This window comes from Bradysia coprophila (assembly GCF_014529535.1).
Source record: "Bradysia coprophila strain Holo2 chromosome IV unlocalized genomic scaffold, BU_Bcop_v1 contig_5, whole genome shotgun sequence".
Taxonomy (NCBI): Eukaryota; Metazoa; Arthropoda; class Insecta; order Diptera; family Sciaridae; genus Bradysia; species Bradysia coprophila.
In genome coordinates this window covers 7,922,602-7,945,535 of record NW_023503374.1, presented here as the reverse complement: position 1 = coordinate 7,945,535, position 22,934 = coordinate 7,922,602, and the positions used below count along the sequence as shown (strand labels likewise).

The following is a 22,934-nucleotide window of genomic DNA, read 5'->3' as shown; positions in this document are numbered from 1 at the left end:
TTTTAATCTTATTGCGCGATCAATTTTATGGAACGTTTTGTAATTGTAACAATTATTAAATGGGCTTCGAGGTTTGTGGTGTGTATTGTTCTCTAAAATACCAATCTAAACGATTTTCTGGTGTAAAGAATTTCAGTGTAAAGAGAAATCATTTAACATGACAATGTGTTACCAGTACAAGTATGTTCACACATAAATGGAATATCACATTCCTCTTAACCTTAACGAAATATAATACCAACGAAACTTACAGCATATTACGCGATCGGAAGAGAAATTACCACAGAAATAAAATGCCCTTCACTGAACATCTTACATCATATATCATTAAACATTCGAATTACATACGTTAAAAAAAATCGTTAAGAAAACTGTAACAATGCAAATAAAGTCGATCAATTGTATCGACCGGAGAGGCGAAAAAAATTTCTGTTTTTTTTTACTTCGTTTGTTTGTTTGTAAAGTTGCAATGCATAACAACCGAATACTGGATCTAGAGTATCGATATTATTCGATCGAAACGATCAATCAAAGTTGTGTTAATTTTTGTATATCATGTATTGAAGGTGCGTTTTCGGTGTAAAGTCGATGTAATACAGATCTTATAATATTTGATTGCATAACATGTGAAGGGCTTGTGAGAAATGTTTATTTAAGCCCAAACAAAAATTTTAATCGGAAAGAGGAGTTTATTATGAGTAGGATGGAAGTGGAACTTATAGTCGGAACATAAAAAAAACACAAAGTGGATGCTTGGAAAGAATCAAGCGAAAATGTATAGAGCTGCGACTGTAACACACATTACGCATGTAAAGTGTTTGTAGTATATTGGGCTGCAATCATGTTCATATACAATGGGCACAAATATTTGCAACAATGGTATATGATTTAGCACACTTTTATAATTGCCTTCGATGTAATTGCATACAAATCCACGAAGCATAACTAACATTAATTTCCTTGTTGGAGTAGCTAGTAATTATTCCATGCAAGTTGATCTTTTACACAAATTGGAAATGTGTTTCCTCATCGAAGAGTTGCAAATTGCAAGCAATCGAAATGCTGTTGAATCTTTGGTTGAAGATTTTTAACAGTTAGTCAAATTATACTTGTCGTATTGTTGATACAACGAAAATGCATTTTGGAATTTCTGTGAAATTCGTATTTGAAGTAATTAAAAGGGGTGCGGAGAATTTGCATAGAAATTTTCGTAATTATTACCGTTAGGTTTTTCCATTTGGAAAGATGAATAGCGTGGAACAATGCGTTAGAAATAATTATATTTGAAGAATGTGTCTAATCTACCGAAAGACCATTACCCTAGATTGGTCGTAAATCTTTAAATGGAATACTTTAAGAGTGTCTTGTATAGTCAACTGTTTACCAAGAGGCCAAGTCGGGCTGACAAACACGATATTAGGGTAAAATTACCTCCTTAATCGAAATAAATTTCAAAACTACGAAGAAAAACTCTCGACTGCTGGGTCTGAGTAAATTTATTTTTGTTGTACTTACATCTGGATACGCTGAACAGGTACAAAACAGTGTCCATGTTGCAATGTATACACTCAGTTGCACCATCTTGTCTCTGAAATAAAGATAATGAAGACTTTATTAATAACTGAGTATAAAGCATGGTTTTGTCGAAAAATACAAGGTAAAAACCAACGAATTGCAGCACACAGCACGAGTGAAGCAATTGTTTTTTTGTATTTATAGACACAATTCATGGAGGAAAATTGGTGTGTATCTAATAATTACAATGCCTGTTGACTTGGGTAGCACGAAAAAAAAGACAAACAAACAAAACTGGTGAAACTGACTGATTCAATCAATCAATTTATGGACAAACAAATTTAGGATTGTGTTTCGGTCTTGGCATTACCAGAAATTTGATTACAGAGCAATCATATCTGCATAACCTTTATACACTAATCCCACCCATAATATTGTTCAATTTAATTGTACTTTTCAACTTTTCGGTTAAATTAATTTGATTTTGATTGACATTAATGGACGTGAGTTATTAGTTAAATTATCATTTTTATTAAAAAAAAACTTTTGCGATTTTGAAATCTTTTTTAAAAAAACTACAAATGTTATGAAAAAACAAGAGTGCCCAACAAACAAACGGATATCAAATCAAATTATAATCGTGTCACTGAACAATCGTGCTATCGATGTGTCCCAATCAAATTTAGCTTTACCTTTACAACAGGCCCTATCAAATGGTTTGTGACCATAGCCGTTTTTCTTCGCAATTTCGACATACAAATTTTCTGTTGACTTGCTACGAACAATGAAATCGTTGCAGTTTAAATTGTCAAACGAAAAGTACAATAATTGTTCCATAGTATAGGTACACTGGCACACGTTTTTGTGATTTTTCTTTTACATTAAATCGAGATATTTATTGCAAATGGCATGCGAACCATTACCACTAGTAGTCTATCCAAAAGTTTTCATCGTTTCTTTTCGTATTTCATTTTGCGACAAAGGAAAAAAGAGGCTTCTATAGTCAGCCGCTTTTAATTTGCCGAAAGAGGACAGGAATTCGAACACTCGGTTCTCTATCAAGCTTCCTCTTATATTTCGGGGAGCTTTATTTGTCAATAGTTTAACCTTTCGATGTTTCCGTCATTGGCAGAAATGACAAAAATTCCCGGTCAATATGATCTAATGCAAGAGAAAAATATGTTAAAAGGAATGAAGTAAAAGATTTTGTAAAAAACACTGGGTGGTGCTTTGAACAAAAGAAGTAACAGATTCAATCATTATGCCATTTATGTAAAAGAATGCCGTTTCTAAAACATAAATTGCCTAAAGTGTACACATCTTCAAACATTTTTGCGACATCTTGTCACGCAATACAATAACTTTTAGATGAAATACTTTTACCGAGTCTTCATGCATTGATTGGAATTGGAAAATTAAAATGATCAAAAGACCAACTTACTTGAATCTCAACATTTTCAACAAATCGATTCAAAATTAGTGTTAACTCGTATTTAGCTTATTATTCTCATCGGTGTCGATAACATATGATTGCATATGATCATACTTGGCTATATTATAAGTTCCAATTCTTTGATGTCACTGACAAAACATTTTTACGCTGCAGATGATCGTTATTGCCTCAGTTATTATCTCAGAAATAATGTTGTTAGCATTTTGGGTCATGCATGATACAAATTGAATAAAATTTCATAAGGAAACATGCAATGTATTTAATATAAAATGATCGACCCAATGTACGATTGATTATAAGAACCACTTAAACTGTAACTACATCTATACGACGAACAGTTTTGTACAATCTGAAGAAAATTAATAAATTTTAAAGAAAAAAACAGAGAAACATTGAATAGAATAACCAACAAAAACCCATAATTGCAAAATTATGAAATATAATACATCAATAAACTATCTGCTAATATTACCTACTCGACCAAAAAATTGCATAATTACTGTTAATAAAGTCGGAAAAAAGCTCACATTTTATAATATACGTCTGACTATTTGTGCGAGACTTTGAGAGCAATTGCATGTTCGATAAATTGAACATGTATCTACGTTACATTACCGCTTAAGCATACATATATAAATAATAATAAAATCTGTTAATTAATTCACCTAAAATATAATTAGAGCAGCAAGACTATTATGTGTGTTTTCTTGTCCACTATTTATCGACAGCGAATAAGACAGATAGTTGAGAAAAAATGCAAGAAAGCCAAATTGTTTGTTTTTGTGGTTTAATTAAAATAAATGGGCTTAGAGTTATAATGTGTTGGAGTTATAGTATAGAAATTGATCAAATATATTTTGTTGTTCGGTTTTTTGTTTGGTGATTTGTTGACACAATTGCAAATTGTTATTGTTATTAATGATAATCATTGCTGGGGCTTTATATGCAGCATAACAAAATTAAATTTTTCTGAAAAGTTTTTCTTACTGTTTTGTAATACAATTAGCAACGTCTAGCGTAAATTATGGCAGTCAAGTGATTAATGACGATTCAATTTATGTCACACTTTGTGTGTTCGACAAACTGTAACACTATCGACATTTTGATATATTGTATCCACCGATTGCTAATATTGTGAACAAGATCAAGCATTTGAACCAAATATTTAGGCCACTCATCTGTTAAAGACATCAACGATAATAATACGCGACGAACGCTGGTTTAAAAGGTTTTATATAGCAAATTTTATGTTCAAAAGATTTTGTATCTCACACTAAATGATAAGTTAAACAAAAGAAGCAACAGATTTAATGATTTTACGCAGTCTGCCTATAAAAGACGAAGCGTAGAATAGAGCTAGAATAATAGTATTTTGCATGCTTTTTGATTTCCCTGGTGTCGAAAATGGCTTATTACGTTATTATAAACAAGAGAATATTTTTTGGGAAATCACAGTATGAGAAACTATTACAAAACTCAGGATAAAAATGAAAAGTCGAGTTTTCGTGTGAAGTTTGTTGATCCGAGCCATCCGAGTCATGTTATTAACTATTTTGTATTACGATCCAGACCTTGTTACAACTTTGGAAAAATATTTGTAGGATGCATCACCTATCAAAATCGGACATTTCGTCTATGATGGATATACATATACACACAGTTTGGAAGGTATTTGCCAGTAGACCTCAAAACATGCCTCAGATTTTTTTTTCCTCAGATAGTCTCGAGCTACACCTGGCTGCTGGTGGAAGATCTCCTAAGGTGGAAAAAGGGTGCTTCCCGAGTAAAAATAAAAGTCTCAAAGGTTCAAAAAGAGACGTCTCACGGTCTCAAATCCTTGGTATTGTGAGACGTGAGACGTCTCTTTTCGAAATTTTGAGACTTTTATTTTTACTCGGGTTTTCAACCTCATTTTTTGGCCGTTAAATATGAGCGATTCAGATGAGAGTGGGCTCGTTGGAAAACTGAGGTCAAATACTTTCAGGTCATAGCAGGTTTGAGAACACCCATTGATATGTGTTAGAAAAAATGTACAACAAAAATTTTAGAAATCCGTGTGAGCTTCAGACAGGTCGAGGCTGATACTGATGACGAGTATTGTGAACCTAACATGCTAGTTCTAACGTACATTATCTAAACTTTCCATTGATACATCGTTTGCAGTGTTGGTGACTGCTGGTGAATTTTAAGAGTATCGGGTGTACTAACATAAAAATCTGTTATGTGGGCAGTCGTCAGCACTGCAAATGAGCATGTTAGGTTTACAATAACCGTCATCAGTACCAGCCCATACCTGTCTGAAGCTCACATGACCTGAAAGTATTTGACCTCAGCTTTCCAACGAGCCCACTCTCATCTGCATCGCTCACATTTAGCGGCCCAAATATGAGGTTGGAAAACACTCTTTTCCCACCTTCGGAGATCTTCCACCAACAATCAGGTGTAGCTCGAGACTATCTGAGGCATGTTTTGAGGTCTACTGGCACAGACCTTTCAAACCATGTATATATCCATCCCAGACGAAATGGGTCCGATTTTGATAGGTGGATTTTCATAAGAATCCCTCCAACGCATTTTTCCCCCGAGGCATGACATTTAATTTTTTTTTCTAAAGATGGATTGCGGACAATAAGCGCAATTTATCACAAATTAAATATCAAAACACCGGGCTATAGCTGCGATCAAAACATATTTTACGAATAGATTTAAGATTCAGCAAAGAATCAGAACAACTTTCGCACACAACAAACAAATTTATTATTATGCTGATTATGATAATGTGCCGGTAAATTTGAAATAGCATATGAACATCGTGACTGCTCAGATCTACAGCTATAGCCAATAACGTAAATATTGATAAATATTAAACTTTGATTAATTATCAAATATAACAAGCACTAGATATACAACACACACAATTTTGGTATTTTTCCACGTGATTTTCGCATTTCATTTAACGCTTCGCATAAAAAAAATGTTTTTTAATGTGCCATATCTAAAAAAAATTATAATCTACTTCAAACAAGAATCTAATTTAAATATTTAAATAGGTGGTAGTTAGTTAGCTTTGATTTCATTTAAAATTCGTTTTTAATTTGTAAAGAATTATGATTTTTTCAAAAGCATCAGAAGTGTCACATTCATTTTCCGTCACGTATATTCACTATTTTATATATAAAATCAAAGCTCTGAAAAGACTTTAAATTATATGAATTGGTCAGGTGGTTCGATTGAAATGACAAAGAAAAATATCTGTAACATGTTAGCAGCATGTGGATCATAATCAATAGGCAAAAATCGTTCATTCATATTTAAATTAAATTATTTTTTAACCAATTACTACCAATAAATCTGTTTAACTGCGGCCTCTTACAAAATGTTTTCTAACGATCATTGTGCTCCGAGATGTACCAGAATTCTTTTTTTTTATTTAAAGAATCGAATTGTATGCAATTTTCAAATTTATTCAGTGACACATTAGCCATTCCTTTGACGGCATTTTGATAAGTTATGTTAATCCTTATTTTACATTTTGAATAACAGAAATTCTATAAAAAGTCAATAATTTCTGTAAATTATGATTGGCGGTGTTAATTTGATTTCAGTGATGATATGAGATACCGACAACTGTGCGATTTTTTAACGATCTGAAATTAACATTGGATCAGGAACAGCTTCACTTTGTCGCAATAATTATGCTTCTTCTCACACTATTCGTGTTTTTATAGTCTGGTCGGTCTAGTTTCCTAATGAAACAATAAAATTTAACCTTAAACCGTTGAGTATCAGAAAAATGATTCGCTTTATAACAGTGATCTCAATCTCGTATAGATCGAACCTGACTCGATCCAGTGCAATACACACATATTCAGTTCGTGTACATTAATCACAAAAAAAAACATTGGGATGCAGCGATTCCCTTTGCTCCATCTTCAGTAGTAGTCTTCAGTATAGGGAAATGGCGAATTTTCGGTAAAATATCACTAACTCCATAACTAAGACTGACTCCATCTCTGACAACAAAAAATAATTTGAAATAGAGCGTTAGGACCAATTATATTGGTTTGGCTTGGCTCGAATTATCGTATGACATGATTTTTACTTGGCAGATCAGGTTTTAGGATCTGAAACCTGGCTTGTCAGCTTTAAATAAAACAGTGTGAGGTCAGATATGTCTTTATGAAATCACCTGACTTGACCTCGTTCGACCGATCCCATAGTGCCCGCAAATTGTTTACGCAAACAATAGACAATCATCACAAAGTTACCAAGCATACCGGCGATCGAAAGACATCGAACCTCTCGGTCTCGGTACGATTTTTGGATGCCCAGAGTTGGACTTATTTTAATGTGAATGGTACAGGCAAATTTTAACATTTTGGCCAATTTCATCATCAACAAACGAAACGGAGGCTATGTCATAATGTTAACTACGGTGGTGACACAAATCAGCAATGAACTTTGCTTATGTGGCCTTATAAAGCACCTAAAAACTGATGATGTGAAAGATTTTAAACGAATCGATTGGTAGTACTTAGCCGACGACATGTATGAGGATAAGGAGATTCATAGCCTGCACACAATAGAGTGGAATTAAATGTTAAAGAAGACAACCTTCAGGGAATCGAATTAGACCAAATAGATTGGTGTTAATGAAACATTGAGTGAGTCAGTGAATTCTGAATGATTTAAGAAGTTCGCAAATTTGCTCACTGAATGAAAAATTTTACAATGGGCAAGGCGCAAAGAATACAAATTCAACGACCATTCAATCCGGTGTACAGACAAATAGAAAATGGAATTTTATTAATCGTTACGAAATTTGTTTCATAAATTAAAAGATCCAAAAAGACTGACACACCAACGAAAGCTAATACCACGAGAGAAAAAAACTAGATTTTAATTTCGTTTATATTTCTATTCATTGTAACCTGTGACATGCCGAGTTACGTTTTGTCTTGTATTTTACGCTCCAGTCATATTCCGACATATTGAGTGCACGAATAAAAGAAATTAAACAGAAGAAAAAAAAACAATTTTGTGTTGAAAAACAATTTAATTTAATTTAATCAAAACACACCTTTTCGTTCCACCGTATTGTTTATGATGTGCGAAAAACAACATTTATTATGTCAATTATGCAACGAAATTTATTGTTGTTATACATAATACCACTTCGTTGTTTGTATAGCCTTACCGAAACAGTGGTCACATTTATAGTGAACGAAAATTTTGTTTGATAAAAGAAGATTTATTTAATGGATTATGCAGGGCAAAGTGGCTAAGTGGTGCAATAATTAAATTATGATTTTCCTCTTTGATATAACCAGTCAGTAAAAACGAGCCAGTATAATCGAAATGAAAAGCTTTTTGATATAAATGAAAAGAGCCACAGACAAAAAAAAACGAAACGAAACGAAACAGCATAACTAGTTGACTTAAATTCATTCATTCAAGCTGTGACAATAATGCGAATAAATAATGTAACAAACACATGACCTATAATTATAAATATATCCATAAGAGTCGTAACGTGGGAGCGACTCAATTATTAAGAAATTTCAGTTTATATTCGATTTGACTTAATAGTAAGTGTATGCATTGTGTGTTGCGGTGATAATGCTTCATATATAGCAAACTGTTGAACTTAATATATTATGCAAAATGTGCCATATTGGTCATGCTTGTTTATTTGACTTAAATTATATCAACATCATTGTGTACGCGAATTTATATTTTCTACGATTTCTTCATCCACACAAACTATAGGAATCGTAAAACTACAATGAAATGATTTAACGAGCATCGTTTTGTGAAGGTAGGATACTTAGTTGGAAGGGCATGGCGAAAGGTCTTAAGAAAGCTAGAAACATTGTCGTTGCAAATGATCTAGTTATAAAAAGTTGTAATAATTGAGATGGAAACCGAAACTTAAGACTTTCCCATCTGTTATCGACAGTGACATGAAAAATAAGAGGTGAGCTCTTGTTAATGTGGTCTTATGTAGCAATATATTTGCTTAAACTAATGAAGTAGAAGATTTCGTATCAAACTATTAGCGATGAAAGAAGTAACAGATTTAATGACTATACCGCGTACACTTGTCGTATACAAAAGATAAAAATACTTCGTACGGATGTAAAAATTGCTGACACATTTGGAAACTTATCTAAAGTCGACGCCACTTGAAAATTGTACCAGCATTCTACAATTTTCAAAGTAATTAAATCAACAAGAATCACATGCTGTACTATTTAAGATATGAAAAAGTTAAATAAATTTCTAAACCAACTTTTGTTTAATCATTCAAGTTGAAATGAGACAGAAAGCATTAAAAATTGCAAAAAAAACAGTGCAAATAAAGTGAAGCCAAGGGTGAAAACGTGTGTTCATGCCTTGATGATGTTGAGAAACGCGCGGTGTTAAATTTAAACAAATCAAGAATTCAATTTCAGACTTTACCTAGTACTCGAACTCAATCGGTCGTCCAATAGTCGAACACACTGTTTGACTTTTGTAATTAGTCATGGTTTGTCTAAAAAAAACATTGGCATATGGATTGTGGAATGAATAAAACTTACTATAACATCCGGTAGGCATCTTGTGTAGAACAAGCAAAAATTAAAATGTTTTATCAGAGATCATAGTCTAGTTTATAATATTCTGTTATCGACCAAGGCGACCATGATGATGACTCATACTAAAGTTCTCTTATACAGCAAAATGTATGTTGAAACAAATGAAGTACAAGATTTTGTAACTAATGCTCGAAGATATTTGAAACAGACGAATAATAGTACATTGAATGACAAGGGGCGAAAGTAAAAAAATTCAACCGTGTGCGAGAGTTGATGCCCGCGCCGAAGGCATATATATATCAAAAATTTAATTATTTAGCCATCACAACAACACACACAAAAATTAACAATTAACTAACAAATCATTCAGCAACAAAAAGTATCAACTTCGTATGTTAATTTCAATAAGCGCACTGGCGCACGCTTTATTTCAATTTTGATCGCAGTACACTTGTTGACAAGAGTCGACTATTACATTATGTAGTCGACTTTCGCATTATGTATATTGACTTTCGCTTTATGTATTCTTTCTTTCTCCCCGCTCAAACACATAACTTGCATTTTTTTACTTTCGCCCCGGATTTCGAGGGCGAAAGTATCAACTTTCGATGTTGGTATCAAAAAAAAAAAATTATTTTCATGCTTCGGGGCCGAAAATGAGGGCAATTTTTCGAATTTTCTCGGGTTTCCGGCCCTCTGCATGAAAACTCACATGTGCACCTGTTTGGGGCGGTTGATTTAAGGCACTTTCGCTTGTAAGCCTCACTTCGTTCGGCCTACAATCCGCGAAATTGCCTAAAATCAATCGTCCAAAACAGGTACACAATGGTTATTTGTGTACCTGTTTTGGACGATTGATTTTAGGCAATTTCGCGGATTGTAGGCCGAACGAAGTGAGGCTTACAAGCGAAAGTGCCTTAAATCAACCGTCCCAAACAGGTGCACATATAAGTTTTCATGCAGAGGGTCGGAAACCCGAGAAAATTCGAAAAATTGCCCTCATTTTCGGCCCCGAAGCATGAAAATGACTATTGTGTACCTGTTTTGGACGATTGATTTTAGGCAATTTCGCGGATTGTAGGCCGAACGAAGTGAGGCTTACAAGCGAAAGTGCCTTAAATCAACCGTCCCAAACAGGTGCACATGTAAGTTTTCATGCAGAGGGCCGGAAACCCGAGAAAATTCGAAAAATTGCCCTCATTTTCGGCCCCGAAGCATGAAATATTCTGCAAATCGCAGAGAGTACAGGTTCAGTTGAATTTCATGAAAGGCTATCGCATGAAATTGTAAAGCACTTTTTCATGCTTCGGGGCCGAAAATGAGGGCAATTTTTCGAATTTTCTCGGGTTTCCGGCCCTCTGCATGAAAACTCACATGTGCACCTGTTTGGGACGGTTGATTTAAGGCACTTTCGCTTGTAAGCCTCACTTCGTTCGGCCTACAATCCGCGAAATTGCCTAAAATCAATCGTCCAAAACAGGTACACAAATGACTATTTATTATTATGCACGAACACACTTGACGTTTGTAGAAGGTTAATAGTCATTTGTGTACCTGTTTTGGACGATTGATTTAAGGCAATTTCGCGGATTGTAGGCCGAACAAAGTGAGGTCTACAAGCGAAAGTGGCTTAAATCAACCGTCCCAAACAGGTGCACATGTGAGTTTTCATGCAGAGGGCCGGAAACCCGAGAAAATTCGAAAAATTGCCCTCATTTTCGGCCCCGAAGCATGAAAAAGTGCTTTACAATTTCATGCGATAGCCTTTCATGAAATTCAACTGAACCTGTACTCTCTGCGATTTGCAGAATATTTCCAACTGATTACAGAAGTACTTTGGGATGATAAATCTGTGACGAGAAGAAGGTTTTGTTGCGATTAAAACCGGTTATGTGAGTGTAGCTGCTAAAAACAGTTGTACTGACATTTAAAAACAAACAAACAAAAAATTGGTGATACAAGAACCGATACGAAACAAAAATTTATAACGTCGACTAGAATATTAACCACGGAAAATACACAGCAGAATTTTATTAGCCGTAGCAGAATATTGTACAGAAGAGCAATACAAATTATATTTATTCAAATTAGGCAAAAACGAAGAAAAAAAAATAATTTGTTTGCATAAAAGCACTTATATATGACATGAACTAGTCAATATCATATTTATATTTGAAAGGAGACGCAAGTCTCACGTTTTAACTGTTATTTTCTGGTTGTAGTTGTTGTTGTTATTCATAAATATGTATTTTGGTGGATCAAGTTTAATGAATAAGTTTTTTTTCGTCTTCGTCTCTGCTTCATTGTCGCCGGACCACCAATTGAGATTCGTAGGCTATTTTCGGATTGAAAAGTGTCTTTAAAACATTTAAAAAACATAAATTCATTCGCGAAAAAAAAATATTCTGCCATGTTCATTCAGTAAAATCATGATTGTTATTTGAAAGAGTCCATCTTTTAGTCGAAGTGGAAAGGAAAAAAAATATTTAATTTGAATTTTAATTACAATTTTTTTTAGCAGAATGTCTTGTTCAGAATGATTATTTATCAGACGTTCTTGTTAGCCAGTCAATGAGAAGCAATTTTAAATCAATTAATTTTTGGCAAAATGTTTTGCCATTAATTATTGCTCTAAATGGAAGCGGTTGAGCAAATTAAAATTTTAAATAAATTTGTTGCGAAAAATATGTATGTAGCAGTGCTACCAGCTATAAGAAAACAATTCTGCGTTGCACACAACTTTATCGAAAGTGTCCATCAACTGGCTGATCCAAGTTGATCTATCAATGTTACATTTACACATTAATCATCACGGAATATGGCATAATTGAATCCCATACCGACGATCACTGCTATAGCTATCGAGTCGCTCGCTTCTTTTTAACAATGTACCACATACAAAATCTTGTACTTCATTAGTTTTTACTTATATTTTGCTATATAAGACGGTATTAACCAAAGTTTCTCGCTTAGTGTTCCTTCTGTCGTTAACAGATGAAATTTCCGCCTGCATACAATGCATTGCTTTGAGAAAACATGCAAACATTACGTCAGAGCTTTGATAAAACAACCAAAAATCAGTAATGATTTAATCAGATGGATTATTTAGAGAAGATAAGGCTTTGATTTTTTGTTTTCTACAGTCATCACTTGACGACAAAAATGAGTGAAGTTTTCGGTTAATTCTACTTTTATTTATGTTAAAACTAATGAAGTAACAGATTTTCTATCGCAAACTTCGAAATATACTTAAATCGAAAGTCCGAACAGACTGATTTGTTTGTTGAGAAAGAAACAATTTCTTTCAAAAATTCCTTTCATGTTAGATTGAAGTATCAACTCTAACTGAGATAAATGAGAACTTCCCTACAAGTTTTTGAACTTCATAGCAAATCAATTATCATTCTAACTACTAAAAAATCAAGGGAAATCCGACAGTTCTCAGTAAAAAAAAGGTTCAATTAAACATAATACAATGAAGCAAAAAGACCACTCCAGTCTCTTAAAAAATAAGCAAACCAAATACGAAACCAAACGTCTTACAACAGGATATGGAAGCTGGCAGATTATTATGTTAACAACTTTATCGAACCACCAACCCAACAATATGTGTATACATAATTGGTCTTGGAAAGCTAAACGCAATCAAATCAATTGACTAAACAAAAACAAAGTCAGGACCAATTAAATGTTTTTGAAAAGAAAATCAACCAAAAAGCAACAATATTCAGTCGAACTACTTCCATTAACTTTTTATTTACCTGTTGAATTTGTTAAACATTAAAAGACAAGATGTGTGTGCTTCGACTATCCACATTGATATTCAATTTTTTTTCGGGTTTACCAATTTATTTAACATTTGAACAAAAAACAAAAAAAATGAAGATGTCCAGTCGCAAGCGCAACAAACCATACATACTCACACACACGAAAAAAACACGCATAACATAAAAAAAGTCGAATAAAAACTTGCTCTAAAGGTCACAATCAGTTCATTTCGATGACTTTCGCCTTTTATTTATTATGCTTACTGTGACTGTGCAATTATATCTTCACATATATTTATATAGTATACACATTCGCTGTGGAGCACAGGGTACCCCAGAATCAAATGCTTAACAAATTTTGATGGTTTTTTTTCCTCCCGTATTTCGTGATGATTGTGATAGATAAAACCAGTTTGGTTTTTAGTTCGATTTTGCATGCAACTTTTATGTATGAGAATTGACCTCTTTTTTCATATATAAATGTTATGCAATGTTAATTGATGGCACACTATGCGCCGTCATGAGTTAGTGACCCATAAAAACGGCTCTTTTATACCAGCTTCTTCATCGTTTTGTTTCTTTATTGTTGTTGTTTTTTTCTTCTTTTTAATTTCACGAATCAAGTTGTAGACGAAAAATCCTTTCATTTTTATTCGAGATGGTTGTCTTAACTCTCGATTAAGTTTCAGCAATTTTTGTGACAAAATACTAGTCTTGTAAAATGCGATCACGAACCGAACAAAAAAAAAATGCTGAACCGTTCAGTTATGCATTGCTGAGCATAAAATAAGACGTTAAAGATTTTATAACAATTTTGGATACAGTTGGCTGTTTCGAAAGAGAAACCGAAACTGACCATCTTAACCGATACAGACGATGATCTGGGCTACATAAAAGCTGCATCACCATGAAGAGTGTAAATAAAATGTCAAATTTTCGATTTCATTTCAAATTTGCTTGCTCATTTTCAAATATAATATGTTGTCCGGATCATGTAAAACCATTTGATACATGACACCAGTGTAAAATACGCGTATCGCGGTCAGTAATGTGTAACCACATTCTCGTATAGTTTCTGACACCAAATGACAATTCATATAGCTTTTAGATTCTCTTGTCTCTTGCTATATAACAAATTGCTTTAACATACGAAACTGATGGAAATATCTTTTGATGGAAATAAAAAGTGGTAGTCTCTTAGATGTTTCTCAGGACAGCGCAAGCAACTGACCATATTAAAATCTGTACATTGCTTGTGGTTATGTCATGTTTAAATTCAGTCTTAAAACACACGTTCACACCAATATGACCGTTCAATATAAATACAATTCTTCATTTTATATACGACATTCATAGGAACGTCATCTCCATATAATATATTTGTATTGTGTTTGTATGTTGTCCGTGCAATTGGAGATTTATTTATGATAATAAAATTTAACGATGTACTTTGCTGTTGCAACGATAATAGTGTGCATATAACGTAATTTAAGTTAAAATTAAATTTTTGTACATTTCGAGAAAGTTATAACTCGGCAACACTAACTTCTTTATAACTTCGCCGTCAGTAATAAGGTTTTTCGTTGCTTTTTCGTTAGTATTGCCATTTATTTGAGATTCCATAAAAATTGGACTATATTTCTGTTGTAGCTTGAAGAAACGTTATGCTGCACCATTCGAACAATAAAAACAATTGTATCGGCTCGGTTTTGTAATTACATTTTTCTGTACAATAAGAACAAGGAAAATTATGAAGTGAATGGATTTTTCGATTTGAAATTGCAGAAATGGCAAACAATTTGAATAAATGTATTTCGAAATACTGAACTCGTTCACATTTGGGTTCATCATCTTTGCTAGTTAAATGCTGAATGGGAAATCGTAGATTGATTTACTTTGGTAATCAGAGATTATCCGACCTTTCTTCAACAACGTGAAACATTCATTTCACTCATAAATAAACATTTTTCCAGTCTCCTAAGTACATCTTTCGATTATCACACACATAACATGCAGTAGATCATTAGTAATTGCGGAAAGGTTCCTTCTGTAACGTCAATGCCGGTAGGGTGTGAAAGGACTCACAGGATACAGGAACTCGATTCTTGAATCATTTCGTACTGAATAGGACAAGAAACAATTTTAGCAAGGCAGTGCATCCCACTTATTTCATAAGTCTGTTCCAATTGCTTCATTAACAAAACAATGCAAACAAGAAATAAACAAAACTTTTCCTGACTGTACGAAATAAGTAAACAAATACTTTTTTTTTGGTTTCTTTTATACTTTTAAGAACAAACTCTTTGCTGAGAATTGCATTCAAGTCGAACAAAATGGTATTACATTAAACATTTTTATTGCGCAATATTGATTGAGTGCATGGCAGCTATTATTATCTTCCAATATTAAGTGTAGAATTGTCTAGACGTATTTGCGGTTATATTTATACTAAAGGAACTAAATGCATAAAATATATTTATTACAATCCCACAATTTATATTAAGATACCGAATGTGTCGTATAAATTCTTAAAATCGATTTCTTCACTGAATAGCGTGTACTGAATAGCACCAGTCGAGTAACAATGGATTGTATGAAGAATATGAATTTCCTCTTTTGAACTCGATGCCAATAAAGATTCATAAAGAATCATTTGATGGGATCTCAGTAAGAATAACAAATGTGATCATTCATTTGTGATGTTAATTAACCTTCCACAGACAGAGTTGGATCGGTTATCCGAAAAACCGAAAATTTCGGTTCGGATTAAACCGAACCGAGAATTTCGGTTCGGATTGAACCGAACCGAGAATTTCATTATGAACTAACCAAAAAGAAGTAAATGGAGCAATTGCATGATACTTTTATTGAGAATTGAAAATCTCATAAGTTCTTGTCAAATTCGTTTTCTCACAAAAATCGCATGCAATTGCTCCATTTACTTCTTTTTGTTTAGTTCATAATGAAATCAATCAATTTTGACGAGTCTGCCTTCATTTCATATTGTTTTACGACAAAACCAAAGTATTCGGTTCGGTTCAAACCGAACCGAAAATTTCGGTTCGGTTCAATCCGAACCGAAATTCTCGGTTCGGTTCTATCCGAACCGAAATTTTCGGTTTTTCGGATAACCGATCCAACTCTGTCCACAGATGGTCTCATCACCAAAATAATTTGATTAAAGCACTTTCAACAGATTAATTCAAAATCTGTTACTTCAACGGTTTCAACATGTATTTGCTACACAAGACCCCTTCTAACCAGTGTTTGTCGTTTATTGATTACTATTTCTTTTGATAACAGATGAGTCTGTAAAAGGTTCTTACGTAATTTGATATGTGCAAGATCAATTCTAAAGTTTCATTCATGATACAACGTTTCAATTTCCTAATGGTTCATGCTCATGTAATCGGATAAATGGTTGACGACCGAAGCAAATAAGCTAATAAGAGTTTCTAAAAACCAACTGGTTGCCAAATGATTTGTGCTAACTGTAATTGTATTCACTGTGGAATATGGTATACACCTAAGACAAACAGTTTCTAGTTACAAAATATTTTCCAACTGGTCCCATGCTCTTTGGCTTAAGAAATTGCGCGGTTCATTAAACATCATTTTCATGGAGGTAAAAATGAGTAAATTAGGAAACAAACAGACGAAAAAACAAAATTGCGTGTAAGTTATCTCATTACACTTACGGACTGTGTCTTGAGATGAATATCTATTGAAACATACACCACATAAACATACATTTATTTAAAATTCAGACAATTTGAATTCGGTGGTATGATTCATCCACACCAGAGCTTGTGTATTATAATCCACAGCCTAATAAATATAAATGGCACTCGTTTAAATTTATGAAAAGAAATGATTTGGATCATTAAATGTATCACAATATTATTGCACTTTAATTAACATATTTAATGTTTCGTTTTTACCAAATCGATTATCAGCGGTTATGAATTTAAAAAAATAAAATCTTGAGGTTATTCGATGCCAAATACACAAAATAAATGTCAGATCAAATTACCATTATGATCTTTAAAGATTAACATACAACGCGGCCACACCTCTACTTAAAAAAAATTTCCTCAGACTCTATTTACTGTTCCTTTTTTCGTATGATAAATTTAATTTTTAATGTACGCCGCACATATAGTGTAGAGGTGTACAATATGGATACAAAATACGGTTGAAATTGAAAAAGTAAACGATTGTAATAATACAGCCACGACATGATTAAAATTAATGGTGGACAGGCAGTAACAGTAAAATCGGTTTTTAGCGAAAGAGAATAAAATTAAAAAAATGGATCAATCCAGCGAAAAAGTAGATATATTTTCACGGCACCTAAATTTTCGATTAAAAGCTTGATATGGTCAACGGTGTGTGCATAAATTTCCGCATGCCTACGGTACAGTATGGTAGAGGCATAATAATGCATAAAACATTATCTTATATATTTCACATTTTTGCCAAGTCAAATAAATATAAAATTTGAATAAATAAAAACAGATCTACAGAGTTGACAATAAAATATCTATTGACTTTCGATTTCTTTCGATAATTGGTTCACAATTTTTATGAGCCACCGAGTCGCAACCCAGCAACAGGAACTCAGAGAGCGAATAATAAAATGAAGAAAGAGAAAAAAAAATTGGAAAGGTGTCAAATGGATATTTGAAAAACAAAATTTCAAGTTTTTTTTTCTCGTATATCTCAACTGAATGATTCAAATAACAATACTTTACTTAAGACATGCTGCAGAAAATTTCGCAACTCAGTTGAGGTGTTGAACGAACAATACAGATCAAAATTTTCTGGTTTTTAATTTTTAATTTTAAGATCTGTTCGTGCATTGGGTGTAGGAAATGTCTTTCGTATTATCGTATATTTACTTACGCTTTAAAGCCGACAGCTGAGCGGATGCATAAATTTATTGATTTTTTTTATTTTGTTTGTTAAGTCCTAATAAAAATGCCAATGACACACGAAGTGCTTGGAAAATTCTTTTTTTTTAAACAATAGCTCAATAGTGCGAATTGCAACCAAGGTCTTACGTATGTAAGGAAAAAGCACCTTTTAGGAACACCTAATCATCTGTTAGCGTTAGAAAGGACAGAAATAAGCGATGACCTACGGTTCATGTGGTATCATGTAGAAAATTGAATGTCAAAACGAATGTAGGCTACGATTTTGTATCAAAGACTCGGCAGTAATTTGAACCACCGTAGTAACAGATTCATTAAATTCAAATCATGCAATTTATCTTTGTTCTGTTTGTGTCCATTACAGACAAATATATTCAGCATAGAAGTACTAGATTCGAAATTCTTGTTAGCATGAAAGAGTAAGTTTCTTTAGGTGAGTTGATGGTGTTATTGCAAAAGGTTAAAAAAGTCCAGATTTAATATGATAGCAGACTGAAGGGCAATTAAGCTAAAGATTTTTAATTGATCATTTAAAAAATAATCATTCATCAAAAGAAGTAAAACATTTGAAAATTATAGGTTCTAAGGAGACGAGTTTGCCTTCTGACCTTTCAAAATCCCCAAGTATTAATTAGGGTTGAAAGGTGTTTGGTATTTCGGCCTGGACTCGGTTATGGTCGAACTTGAGCTTTACAAGTTATAAAAATAAACCTTATAAACCCAAAATATTACGTTAAAAAAATGAGGTAAGAGATTTTGTGTACTAAATATTTGACGTTACTTTAACTGAAAGTTACAGATTTCGTATCAAGCCTGCCGCTTACGAAAGCTCTAAAGTCGTATGAGTAACTAAATTACTATTAATACCGGCGTTAACTGAATACAAATTTATGAAGAAAAAAAACTCAGACCAATGAATTGATGAATCGATTAACACTCAAAAAACTATTTCATATGAAGAAAATAAGTCGGATGTGCTGTGATACATCAATTAAATTTCTTCTATCAATTTATTGTAAATCATGCTGACAATACAATAACAGTACCTCAGCACTTTCTTATCAAAAAGTGTTAAGAAAAAAGTGTAATTTGCTCGCCATGACACAATTTGTACGTCTATTAACTGTGTAGTGTACATCATCTATTGACTATGGTAAAAGTTTTTTTTTCTTCCTATCAAAATCATAAAAATTTCAATTGAAAGTGAAAATTATAACGACAATTATTTCGATTTTAACATCAAAAAGTAAAAGGATTTATTAACAAATCGTTAATGTACCAACAAATTATTGAAGTTACATAACAAATTGAAATTTTTATTATCAAAGAAATATACGAATTTGAAAACAAAACGAAAAAAAAAACCTAATAATCACAAAACCACTGTCAATGATCAATTACTAAAATCAACAGACATTTTGACTTTGAATGAATAGTTTCACTTTGATATTTTGAAAATCTCTCACACACAGTTCGCTCGCACAACACACTCATGTATTCAATATATTATTATTTAACCATAGCCAAAGCTCTTAATCATAGAATACATTAAGCCAATGAATTTACACAAAATTTATGTGCCATTATCATGTGAAAAATTGCTAAAATATATATTCATCTGATTTCTGTACACATATATTGGCTTATAATCGTGTCATTCAAATGTGTACTTTGAATGTAACGTGCATGCCAATGAATTAAACATAAAATCCGAAGAAGAAGAAGAAAAAAGTCGTTGATTTAGCATAAAATTTTAACGTTTTTCGTTGAAAGGAAGATATCGAGATGTTGGTTGCAATAGATAATTTTATTCAAATTAATTAATAAAGTTTTAGAAGAAAGAAAACAAAAAAAAGCTGAGCAGCAAGAAAAAAAACATTTTGCTTCCGTAGAAAAACTAAACATCTCTGCTTCATTAGATTGATGATAGAGATATGAATAACCATAACTTTGTGGTTTTAAAATACCCAGACCGGTTTGTTCTAAGAATGTCTAGAAAACACTTAGAAAAACATCTAATTTAAAATCGAATTGTCGTTTAATCAACGTCTTTTCTTTGTCTAGAATTTTATCTAATGGTTCTTTTCGAAAGGAAATCTTTGTTCCTTAAAGAAGTATTTCCTACCATAAATATTTCTATAGAAGCCTGAAACTCGAGATTCGAGAAATTATTGCAGTTTAGCGCCTTCGTTTGGCAATCTTCTATAGCGCAAAGTGTAGTAAATTTTATGTAAGTAAACTGATCTTTGAAATAAGTTAACTGATCTGCTATTCGATATAAGCTAACTGGTGTGCTCTTTGATATAAGTTAACTGGTATGCTATTCGATATAAGCTAACTGGTCTGCTCTTTGGATTTTATTAAGTGATGAATTCTAAGTTGCATGTTCTAGAGGGTCTTCCGATATCAACATTTTTCAATGCTTGGAACAGGATTTCTACTGAAACTTTTCACGCAAGACCGTTTTCAACAAATGCCTCTATACATACGCGATTGAAACTCAGCCTACCGCGCAGAAGATTTGCGATTTCAGAAATGTATCAATTAAGCGGTTGACTGCATTTTTTGTAAATTTTTCGGAGAATAGAAAGCTTTGGAGGGAATCCAAGAATTATTAAGATGCTTGGAGCCAAATTTAAAGCCTCTAGAGCAAAATTTCAAAAATTTTCCAAATCCGAAAATTTATTTTGAAAAAATCAATTTTTAGATGTTTTTTAGAAACACAGTACGAACAGTTCGCTTAGTTTACAACTTAAACATGTAAGAAACTTATTGCTACCATTAAAAATAATCGATAAAAATAAAAAAGAAGTCCAACTCACTTTAATCAATCAGCGATGATCCTTTGAATAAATGTATCCGAAAGTCCTTATCCTAAATTTAATCCACTTATTATGAATGCAATGCACATAGTTCACAAGTATTGTTTATGTAAAAACTGAATTTTGTTTCCCTCTTTTTTTCATTCACATTTGCATTTCACTCCAAACGGACAAAAAATGTTTCGTTTTGAACAAATAAACAAACAAAAAAATGCAGCAACCGAAATTTTCTCTAATCAATCGTGAACTAAGAAAGAAAAAAATTAATTTTAAATTAAAATTACAAAAAACGAAAAATTAAATTTCAAAATGGGGAATTTCTGATAAAAAGCACTCTGATTACAAATGAAAAAAAGAACAAGACAAAAAAAAACGAATAATTCGAGCAATTTCCGTGAAATTCACTGATGTGAACGAAGTTTATTTCATAACTTTCAGCCGTGTATGCACACTCTGGTTGATATTGTTGTTTGACTGCGCGTTATTATAGAAAAGGTAAGTGCTTTGCTCAGTGATATTTAATATTATTTTTCTTTATACGTTTCTTAAGTCTGATCCGAAAATGAAGTATAAAATGCGATATTATTACGATAGAGTTTACTATATTGCATCGATATACACTCGCGCGCGCATATAAAATACAAAAACAAAAACCCAGGCAATGAGTCTATTTACTTTATGAATGCACAAATTTTAATAAAATTTACGAAAACACCTTTTGAGTTTTAGCCATTAAGCACTCAACATCAACAATATTCTGCATATAATGTTGTATTCAGTTCGTATATAATGTCTGGGATTGTTCAATGTATTTATTGAAAATTCACTTTCTCTTGAGTGTAAAACTGTTTCAATAGTGTGTTGCGACGATGATGATGACGTTTTTTTTATTCAGTGATTTAATATCGGTAAAATGATATGCGATGATTACAAATTCTCCATGTAAAAAAATGTTTTTCGTTGCTCAAATTGAATTCAATTTTTTTCACGCAGTCAAACAATTGAAGCTCAAAACTGCCGAGTCAAACACATTCGCTTTTTTAACAATAATTGTAATTTTTAATGTTCATTACTGTACCACAAAAAAAACCTTAAAAAAGTCTCTACGATTCAAAAAATATGAAAAAAAAAGTTTGAAAAAAGGTCTACAATACAACGACAAATTAAATTATTTTTTATCAAAAAACAGCATACATAAATTGTGTTGTTTTTTTATATCTAGAAAACCACTTGTTCAAAATAATGTGTTCAATGGAATTTATTTAAAATACTTTGATTTCAAAAGTAAATTTTTTTCTCTCTCTAAAATACAAAAAAAAAAATCTACGGCTGAGTGTCACAATTATTTAGATTATAGTGGACGGTTTGTGGCCGTATTCGAATACAGGTCGGCACACACTAAAAATCAAATCTTCAGAATCGCAAAGCATTTCTTAAGTTCAGGTAGAGGGGCCGTAATTAATTGTTTGGTGGGAGCTTTGTTAATAAGAATTCAGTATGCCCCTTTCGGTCGAGTTTTTTTTATGAAAAAATATTTCTGTGATATTGTCGGTGTGTATATTTGGTGTATTTAGTCAATTTATGGAATAAAAAAAGTATTGTTGCATATAGGGTGACACTAACAATCCGAAATCGGGGGACCAATGGTTGTAATATAATTGATTGAATCAATTAATGTTTTTGTTTTTTTTTCGGTAGCTGGAGTTCTTAAAATTTAAATTTAATTTTTCGTTTGTTGCTTTAGGATAAACGCGGATTCAATTTTCGTTTTCGAAGATTTTTTTTTCTATCTTACAATGACCACAATATTGCTTTCATCTATCCACTTGATTTCCAAATACTTTGACGACGCTAATTTTTAACCT

At 32.6% G+C, this 22,934-nt stretch overlaps 1 protein-coding gene across 10 annotated transcripts in view; it reads right to left on the bottom strand.

The window, feature by feature from the left end:
- The window catches only part of LOC119071619 (venom metalloproteinase 3), an 86,149-nt gene extending 63,673 nt beyond the window's left edge, over positions 1–22,476 (bottom strand). For 3 of the 10 annotated variants that reach the window (XM_037176569.1, XM_037176566.1, XM_037176561.1), the window contains exons 1-3: positions 22,148–22,172; positions 21,070–21,316; positions 1,516–1,588 (exon numbers count right to left, since the gene is read on the bottom strand). In XM_037176569.1, coding sequence (XP_037032464.1) covers positions 1,516–1,581 — 66 coding nt within the window. In that variant the 5' untranslated portion in view covers positions 1,582–1,588; positions 21,070–21,316; positions 22,148–22,172. Of the gene's footprint in view, positions 1–1,515; positions 1,589–21,069; positions 21,317–21,412; positions 22,173–22,263 lie in introns of those variants that run through there. The other 7 variants (XM_037176564.1, XM_037176559.1, XM_037176568.1 and 4 more) reach the window with 6 other exon arrangements.
- Between the last annotated feature and the right edge of the window lie 458 nt (positions 22,477–22,934).